The following is a 10,935-nucleotide window of genomic DNA, read 5'->3' on the forward strand; positions in this document are numbered from 1 at the left end:
TCATATAAAGAAACATGGGCGTGACCCGAGTAGGGCTCAAACCCATGATCCCTGGGTAGAGAGGCATACACCTTAACCACTAGACCTTATTAATATATTATCAGACCATATAAAAGTGTTGCGTTTTCTATTAATTTAACAATCCAAAATAAACTGTTGCTTTTTTCTGTTACATAAATAGGCTGAACTTGACTTTTATAAAAATACCCTTTTGAAGTACATATTTGTCCAATCGCGCTTTTTAATGTTACTATTCCGTATACTGAAGTATGGTTTCGAAAACGTTATAAAACTTTCAAGCACCTAATTGTGGTTACAAATTTAAGTTTGCTCGTTCCATTATTGATTATCTTAATACTCTCAAATGTTTGCTTAAACAAAAATAGTTCGATAATCACAATTGTACCTTATCGCGATATGCCTAACTTTCAGCTTGTTGGTTAATGGGTTACTGAATTTGATCACAAATGCATCTTTGTTTACCTTTTCTTGATAAAGAATAAATCTGTTTTCGTCCTCTTTATAAATGTATCTTTTGCTTAACTTCATGCTAAAGTTTCATCTTCTTTATAAATGTATCCATAAAAATAAAAGTAGCATATCATCCTTTCCATCTATAATTATTGTGTTGCAAAAAGGTTTATGAATTTATATCCGGTGCTAGGGTGCATGGCATGTCGCTTGCATTTCTGAAAAGGCTCAATAAAACAAAGCTTGCAACATTTTTAATTTTGTCATTTTGAGAGTTCTTAAGGTTTCCGTTTGTCAATGGTTTAAGATATTATTGTCTATATCTTACTCTTTTCACATACAAGAAGTGAGTTTTCTTTCTTGCAGGGAAAATGGCCCTATAGAATAACAAGAGCAAACTAGGACATTGGCTTCTTCAATATTGTAGCATCTAATTGTAAGTATGATTTCACGTTTTCATGTCGTTTCTTTTATTTAGTCACACCGGTACTATGTAATATGGCGACTTTCAAGCTTTACTGGTGTAAGAAAATCTCAGGTGCCTAATGCATTTTTTCATGCAAGAGCGGGCATCGGAGTAAAACAACCGACCATCCGTTAGCTGCCCAGATAGCTGTTCTCACATAAATGAATTAAAAGTCTCTGGCGAGAATCGAGCCCTAAGAATATTATTTAGAAGGTAGTTAGTTAATGATTTGTTGTCATACAATTTCCCGCTATATTTTCCGAGAAACAGTTCACAATAGATAATACTACATCTTCATTTTTTCAAACCATTTAAAATAAACAACAGGTCTTTTCTGAAAGAAAAACAGAATGAACCGCCCTTATTTCAACTTTTATTAAACTTTTATATTTCAAATGACATTAGCAGAGAAAACTTAGAAGTTTTGCTGACACAAAATGATGTTCAAGTTAATTAAAAACTAGCTTGTGTGAGAAAAACTTTCCTTGATAGTTAATTTAGAAGTAATGTCATGTTTGCATGTTGCAGTCACATAATGCCAGGTCTCATTTTCCCAGTCTACTATCAGTTGTTAGATATGTAATTGCAGATGTTCACAACCACAGTTGTGACAAAACTATTCAGAGATTTTTTAAAGATTGTAGTTTCTTAACTGGACAAGTTTTGTTTAAAGGCTCTATATGCCTCAGAAATGGATTTTAAAAATTTATTTTTTATTTATCAAAAGCTTTTAATTTTTGATGCCCTGTTATAGTTGCCAAAAAAATCATTGGCCAATTTTTGCTTCTATTGTTTCTTTTTTTTGCAATTGGTGCAGATATAGTTATTAAGTAATTGGTATGGAAATCAAAATACTATTTTCTTTACATTTCGCAGCTTTTATGACAAATAGTTATACTTCTTGTGCTACTTTCGTTAAGTAATAAGCATCTAACTTGCTCTAAAACTGTCTTCTTTTAAATGTTATGAAACTCATGTTTGCTTTTTTTCTGAAAGAACAAATTTATTTAATGTACCTTTAATGAACACAATTGCTATTCTTTGAAGTCTTGTATGTTTAATGAAAGGTTACGGATATAAGAAATAAGTCTATCACTGTTAGATACGTGTATGTTTATGATGAATTTTTAATAAACATTGCTCCAAAATAAATTTATTTTATCATTGATTATTGAACCATATTATGAAACATTTCATACATTTTCGTCACAAAACATAAACGGTTTAAAAGTGCAATACATACTTCACTCCAGTGTCGTTATATTTTCTGGTCCTTTGGAATCACGTATTTATGCACTTTAAGTGTTAAAAAATTGAGAATCGCTCAAGCCTGTGCTAAGAGCGTTTTCCCTTATGTACAGACTCTTTCAAACCGAGTTTATATTTTTCATGTAATTTTGTTATGATTAATGCTTTCGAGGAATCTCTCTTCTTCCAGATTTTTTAACGGTAAATTGTTTCGTTACTATATATGTCGTAAGCATGCATTTAGGAAGTGATAAATGACCACCATTTGAAGAGTATGTAAATGGCTTAAATTACTGCTTACTGTATTTAAACTGAAGAAGATGTGTTGTTTATGACAGCAGATACTTTCATTTGTACTTACATGTATCAGTTCAATTATAGTTATAACAGATCAAATGCCGCTTGACAGGTCTTTGATACGATGTTTCAGTCAAATCGCTCAAGTGACATCTGCTCTACGCGGACTTAATATCATATTTGATACACTTATTTCCACGGCATAATAAGAGTATATATATCGATTTAATTTGCATGTGAACAAATAGCTCTAGTTAGATATACTATTAAGATCGAAACATAGTCTTCAGTTAAATAAATATTTGTTTATCTTTTCTGAATGAACAATTCGTTTAAAAAAAAGAAACAATCGGACATTTGCTGACGATTCCTATTTTCTAATAGCATTGTAATAACTATGATTTTAATGGAAGTGTATTTGAAATTTGTCGCAATAATGTTTAAGTGTATTTGTCTTTATAACAATTCCATGGAATCACTACTTTATTTGTCACGATTTGTATAGCATATCAAGTCATGCCACAGTAGTTAGGTTATACTAGATGGTGTCTATACATGGCTTAATCATATAAGTCGCATTATTTGACTGTGTCTCTGCCAATGACATTTTTCCTGAAAAAATATGGATTATATAATGAAAAACACACAAAAAACTGCAAAAGTGCTTACATGAAATTGTATGCTTTCAAAAATAGACGCTGAAGTGTCGAAAGAAAACAAAATGTTAATTCTAAATCGGTTACCAATACTTGTCAATAACCGCAATTAATTCAAAATGTATTTTTAAGTTGTTAACATTAAAAACGCCCTATAAAATTGCCCGTTTGCATGCTAAAATGAAATAAACTAAACAATAAAAATTCAAAACGTACGAAATAGTTTTTATAATTGATAGTTTTGGAGCACAATTAGAGTTATGTTGCGCATTGGGAGGTCTGTAACGTGTTTAAAAAGTCAAACAAAAGATGTATTGTTTTAAAAACCGATCAAGCAAAAATTGATAATATTTTTATGTATTTATTTGTGGGTTATGTTTGATGAACGGTTGTTTATTTCGGCATTTGAAAGGGTTGTAAAACTAGGCGTTAGCGAAAGTGTATCAGTAACAGGAAATACAAGCACAGTTTCCCGAAAAATGTGATAAATGAGAGTTATTCGTGAGACAATTCAAGCACTAGTGAAATGTTGTGCACACATAGATGTAGCATTTTACTTAATTCGAAGATGGCCGATATTAGAACATAAATAATTATCAATGATAGCATAACAAACGTTTTTGTTTTTAAATTGAATATTTAATTCTTTTAGAGATTCTTAGCATTTTAGCTATGTATTCTACGAATAGGTTTTATAATTAAAAAAAATCTATAAAAAAGTGAGAAAAGCATAATGATATTCAGACCAGAGACTGTGGTAATCATATGCAATAAAGGCACAATACTCTATATTTTATACTAAATTTAACAAAGAAAAAATAACGAAAATCTGAAAGTTATCTCTATTTAAATAGCAATTGCTGCCGTTTTGTGCATATAATGTTCTAATATGGATGGCATTACAGATTGTCTAATATATAAGTTTTATGTCAGCAAAGACTAGAGTCCAAAACCGTACCGTATAATTCTTATTTAAATTTGCATGACGAATGCTTGGATTTTAACAACTAATTATGCGAAATGCTAGGATTAAATAAATGTATCATTTACGTCTAAATAATGACAATTTTGCAGTGTAAATAGTAAATACATTCGAAACACTGTGCTAACCAAACAATAAGCGATTTTATTAATCTACATACATGTATATTCTTACTTACTTACTTACTATATTTGTGTACCCTGTCATACATTGGTATACCAAAGTTCGCTCGACACGATTGTACAATATTTTACTGGAAAAAGATAGTTGAAACTTAAAGTCGATACAGGGCCTTTTCCTTCCGAAGTGAGTGGCCGAAGTTGAAAATACATCCGCTAGCAATTTACATGATTTGCAGTATAATTTAAGATTATGTGTCGAATAAATGAAAGAAAGATTTTATTTAGTTAATTTATTTGTCGTAAAAAAGTAAATATCATTATATTTCTATTTTCCTTAAAAATTCGGGAATGAAAGTTGATTTAAAGTCTCTTAAAATAACAACTGCTCCAATCAGTCCATTGCGAAGAGTTTAAAGCAAAAATGTGAATAAACTTTCCTTTTTCCTAGGAGAAGTCAGTGTTTGAAATTGGAATATTGGTTCAAATAGTTGTGTCGCACACCGTATCAGTGAAAACTAGATATCATTTTCTAACCTTTGTCCATAGGTTTTTAGGAAAACGATATTGTGGAATAATCTTTCATTGTATGATTTGTCAATATATATTTGGATTTCGAAATTAAAGATTGTTTATGGAATAAATGTTTACAAAACCGAGCAATAATGGTATAATAATTATGTACAAGTAAGTGTTCACTCATGACAAATTTAATTTAGCTGTTTGTTTGTGTTCGCCTATGGATTGGTTTCTTCTGCTTTTTTCTCTCTATTAAACACGAGCTGAAATGTTTAAGCGACCGGAGAATATTCAGATCAAAAATGTTTTATTTTAATCATTCTTATAAAAGACCTACATTGACATGGTATTTTAATTATATTTTAAAGCTTTTTCTGATTGTTTTTATGACCTTAAACAGTCCTTCAATATTAAAGATAGCTAAGCAGTAATAAATCATTATTTCATTGCAAATAGTCATTTTCAAACTTCTTATTTGAGTTTAAAAGATAGGATGCAAAGTTGAAGCATATAACTGCTGACTTTACGACTTATTTGTTTGAATTTTGAAAGAAAATAATACTTCCAAAATATCTGACTGTATGAAAAAACAACGGTTTGTGTAGAATGGAGCATGTGCGAAATAATTGCTGAACGATTTACACACTACTTAAAATAGCAACATAATATTGTATTTCTTTAATATTTTATTCTGTTTATATACAATATGCATGCGTATTAACTATCAGGCGCGTTCTCTGTTAAAATTCTTTCTTGAATGGACTATAGAATAATGAAAACAGCGTGTTAATTTTACCATTTAGTAAATCTATGATAAAATCATTAGTTACAGAAGTTATAATGTTTGTTTTATTTGAAAATAAAACTCACTTGTATTGCATTATGAAATGACACTTTTAATGATTCAAGTTTATTTAGGTGTTAAGTGAACCCCTTTGATTGAACTCTTTATTGAAATTGTTTCAAGTATATTCCAAAATATTTTTTCCAGCGTTACAAAAAAATCATATGTATCAGTATAAATGCTATTAATCAAATAATATACTAATCGCGTCTTCTGCGTCAAGTATTTTTTTGATCTATAGGGATTCGTGTATCATGACGATCGTCGTCAATTGGTCAATTTTGTAATCCCTAAAGCATTTTTTATTCGCTGATAAAAGGTGAAAACCCGGCATTAATTGAATTTGTTATTGATCGCTTGCAGATTGCCACATAATGTTTATTGGATTTGGAATGGTACTATAGCATTTAGTTCAGCCATTTGTGAGATAAACGTGACTTTTTACAGTCATCTGATACACTATGTATAAGATTAGTAATATTTTCATTACGCATATAGGCATATTAATAGTAATAAATAGATGATATTCATTTTTTTCTACAAATACACATCGAGTGGTATGAAAATAAATATTTCATGATTGACGGTAGTCACGCGTGAAATATTATACTTTTCATAGCACAAGATGAAAATTAACCCTACAACCCTAAAATTTTCTGTTATGTGTATACATTTATCTCTTTTTTTGACATCACAGTTTGAAAGATTATTCCTTATATTTTGTTGTTATTGGCTGAATTTACCAGAAAATAGTCCAGTGAAAATGCGAAAAATATGTTTCACTGCAGTGAAAATACGGAAAATATGCTTTACTGCAGTGAAAGTACGAACAAATTAAAATGTGATTATTTCATTTATAAGCATATAATAATATTTAAGTATAAATCTTTCATTTCGAACAATTATTAATATATAAATATAGTTTGTAACAACAAAAAGCAGTCATTGACGGGTCAAAACGAAAATACCATGAAAATTGTTAATTGAATTGACACTATAACATACATTTTCGTTGTTTATACAATATATAGAGGATATTGAATGAGTGTAAGTTCAATACTGAATTTATTGCACGAGTTGAATAAAATTATATTATGCGAGCCTCTGGCGAGCATAATATTATTTTATTCAACGAGTGCAATAAATTCAGTAATGAACTTACACGAATTTAATATTCTATTTATCACATACCCAAAATAAAGACCGTTTAAAGTGAAATAAGAGTCATTTTCATTGACGCGCCTATAGTATAACGCCAACATTCAGCGCGTCTTTACACTATGTTTGTATAACGCTAATGACGTCACGTCAAAATATATGCACGACCGTGCAATACCATTTTTACGGAGTCGCAAAATCGGCACGGGTGTGTGATAAATTACTTTTTGATAAGACATTACCAATATATGATGTACTTTTGTCATATTTCTTTACAACAGCAACATATTTCTACAATTGCGCCATTTTTGCAACGCTGGTTGTATTCAACACATGTGGCGTAATTCATTAAGGCTCTTCGTCAAAAAGGCTTACAATATGCTTGATTTAAATATTCGATGTTTTATTTACTTTCAGATGGATATTACAAATACATCGTCCAGTGGATACTCACTGGTTGAGTCAAATATGTCGGATTCTACGTCAACAATGACGTTGACAAACGTCACAACGGAGTGCACAACCGTGATTTCTCCTATGAAAGACGATATTGATTTTATTGATAAAACACTTACACCTATCATTTATGCATTCGGATTTCCGGGAAATATTTTATCATTTCTTATTTGGATACGTCCGCGCATGCGCCATTCTTCTGGTGTTTATTTAGCCGCTCTTGCGTTAGTGGATTTCATATTTCTATTGCTACATGTGCTTTTTGAACTTGAAAAAATATGGGAAGTCAAAACCATAAATATGCCTGTCTTATGTGAAATATTTCCTATAATATTTCTAACGTTTCAGTATTTGGCACCATTGCTGGTGTTAGCGTTTACAATTGAAAGATATATATCAATTTGCCATCCATTTAAACGCGAGAGATTTTGTACGACACGCAATGCTGAAATCGTTGCTGTTATATTGGCCGGAGTTTCTCTTGCAATATGTGCTATACAAGGATATTTCTGGAAATACGAAAACGGAGAGTGCGACGTCCGTATAGATGCACTTAACGGACAAAATTATTCTTTATGGACCATTTGGTCGTGGACAACAGAGCTGTTACTCTTCTTGGTTGTTCCTCTGAGTGTCTTAACATTTAACATTCTAGTTATTAAAGAAGCAAAACGACTATCCAACTACGAACACACGCAGTTGCATGGGCGTGCCCAAAAGACTTCAGCTACAACTATTATGCTTTTAGCCGTGTCATTTTATTTGATTTTCACCACACTGCCGGTAAGTGTTATGTATGTGTCAGTAGTGAACTTTGGCGAAGGGCCACTCTGCGGTGTTCAGGACGAAAATCCAACATGGAGAAAATATTACATTTATCACCTGGTCAGAACCGTTGTTGATGAGATAGGAATAACTCATTTTGGGCTAAACTTTTATATTTATCTCATAACTGGCAAAATGTTTAGAAACGAATTTAAGAAAATGTTTTTGGGTTTTCTGCATAGAACTGTTCCCGAAAAGATTCGGACTGAATATACTTCTATGGCAAGAACAAGTCTGCGTGGAAGCCTTAAGAAAAACACGACTGTAAGAATCAACTCAAATGGAACGACAGGGATGTCAATGGACAATGGCGTAAGAGGGAGTGAAACAAACTTGTGATCTAAGAACGGAAAACCCCTTTAATGTGTAAATGTATGAATGAAAGCGATTTATATGGAAACATGAATCAGAATCGCTGATTCTTGGATGTTAATGCGTATGTGTGAATATCGTTTTTGTGACAATCACTTTTAATAAGGACATGCATAATGATTTTTGCACGTTTATATATTAACCGTAATGCAATTCTTTTCGTTGAATGCCATTCAAAACAATTTCGTACGAAGCAGTTTGTATTTTTCTTACTGTTACATTTCAATAGACATGTCATGTAAACGTTAAGTAGTACTAGAAATATACTCCCAATGTTAGAAATAATATTCTGCCTTTAGAAAGAAAAAGAAAATGAAGTTAAAGATAGTAATGTAAACAAATTGTTTGTTGTTAATTGCCATGCCTTATTGTTGTTTAAAGTTTTGTAAATCAGTAGATTATTAATATGTGCGAAAGAAATGTCCCGTATAAATTTGATTTCTTTTAAATCATGTTGTTTTTTGTGGCATATACGTAGGGAAGTCAGAAAATATCCGGACTTTTGACTCGTTCTCGAAAACCATTCAAAATTTTCACTTTTTCAAAATATTCTCCACCTAAGTCTACGCATTTTTGCTATCTTAGTGGAAGCTTTTGTATTCACGCTGTGAACCATGACGTAGACATATAATTAAGGTACTGTTTAACAACAGATATGAAAGCCGCCCTGGTCTTATATTTCCTTCCAGTAAGCAATTTTTTCAGATCTGGAAACAAATAAAAGTCACAGGGGGCGAGGTCTGGGCTATAAGGAGGGTGAGACTACAATTGCATTTGTCAGAGTTGATAACCTCCACTGTAGCTGTAGCTGTGGGAGGGGGCGTTATCGTGAAGAAGGAGGACATTTTTCTGTGCTAACCTGGGACGCATTTGCTTCAGCTTTTCTCTGAGATTTTTCAGTACTTGGCAGTGACAGTTTGACCTTTTGGCATGAAATGAGTAAGAATCATTCCTCGTGAATCCCAAAAGGCAGCAAGCATGACTTTTCCAGCCGAAGGAGACAGCTTAAACTTTTTTAAGATGTGGGGAACCAGCTCGTTTCCACTGCTTTGACAGATCTTTTATCTCAGGTTAGGAATAATGAACCCACATCTCATCTCCAGTGGTAATGCTGTTCAAAAACTTATCTCCTTCACGATTAAAACGACTTACGATGTTCTTTTGCATTGGTTACTTTGGTTGCCTTTTGATCTGCGGACAGCTGTTTAGGCACCCACCAGACACTTACCTTGCTCATGCCTATGTGTTCGTGTAAAATCTTGTGTGCCGATGCCTTACCGATACTAAACTTGTTGGTTATCTCCTACAAAGTTACTCGACGATTTTTGTTGACAAAAGCTTTAACATTTGCTACCATTGTTGGAGTCACCGCCTCAGCTGACCGCCCAGTCCTAGGCCTGTCACAAACACTTGTTCTGCCTTTACGAAACTGAGATACCCAGTTGTAGAAGGTTGAACGTGATACACATTTATCAGAAAATCTTTTTTTAAGCCTCTGAAAGATGTGGCAGGGCTTTTCACCTTCTGCAACCAGAAACTTTATTGCAGAGCGTTGTTCCTCTAACATAGAGCCCATGATAGACGAAACACCTTTCATATATCTGAGGGCAAAATACTTTGTATACACAAATATCATTTAAAATAAACTAACCAAGTTATTGACGAATGAATGTAGTTTTCACCAATATATAATGTATGCATATAGCTGCACGTGGAAAGAGAAGAGCATGAAAAGTCCGGATATTTTCTGACCGTCCCTCGTATAATACAATCATTTTCAGCTTCGCCAATTTCTCTAAATAACTTGGAATGGTTTCTGTTTTTTCTGATTGACAGATAGTTTCGAATTAAGATTTAAAATTGGAAGTCAAAACGGGTTGAAAATGTATCAGATTTATAATGTATAAGAGTAAAATACATTATAAACAATTTTATAACTATAAATGATGTTGACGTCATGATCTTCAATCTGTATCAGAATAAGGATATCTACGGAATTATGTTATCATTTTAGTGAAAAATATCTTTTAGGTTAAAAAAAACTGTTGTTTTTTATATTCGTGTTTCATTGCAACATTGCTTGGAATAAAGATAAAGTTTTTGAAACTTGTTGGTTGATATTTGTAGCGAAGTCATGTGTCACACATAAGTTAACATTCAAAGAAAAAAATTGTAGTTTATTTGATTGGTCTATGTATGACTTTTAGATCGAGTTTATTCTTTGTAGTGTAAATAAACATTATAATATGACGGGATGTCATTTTTAACAAGAGCAATCAGTGATCACATGTGTCGCCTCATGATGGCCAATTTTATGTTGGGACAAGTTTTGTGACAGACAGACAGACAGACGGACAGTGCACAACTAGACTTGGTACTGATCATTCCTGTAAAGTTTGGATGAAATTGCACCAATAGTTTATGAGGAGTAGTCCGGACAAGCTTTTGTGTATCTGGTAACACACAGAAAAAAACAACTTTTTATCAAAGGGCAATAACTCGGCCAAAAATCATTCAACCGG

The 10,935-nt window shown here is 32.2% G+C and overlaps 1 protein-coding gene across 1 annotated transcript; it reads left to right on the forward strand.

The window, feature by feature from the left end:
* Positions 1-857: 857 nt before the first annotated feature.
* On the forward strand, positions 858-10,513 carry LOC132740667 (FMRFamide receptor-like; the record flags this gene model as incomplete). The annotated part of the gene is given in 2 exon segments (XM_060728613.1): positions 858-907; positions 7,178-10,513. A coding segment is annotated over 1 exon segment (1,203 nt). The 3' UTR covers positions 8,381-10,513.
* Between the last annotated feature and the right edge of the window lie 422 nt (positions 10,514-10,935).

The sequence above is a fragment of the Ruditapes philippinarum genome, unplaced genomic scaffold (assembly GCF_026571515.1).
Source record: "Ruditapes philippinarum isolate M1 unplaced genomic scaffold, ASM2657151v2 ctg11663_1_1_1_1, whole genome shotgun sequence".
Classification (NCBI taxonomy): domain Eukaryota; kingdom Metazoa; phylum Mollusca; class Bivalvia; order Venerida; family Veneridae; genus Ruditapes; species Ruditapes philippinarum.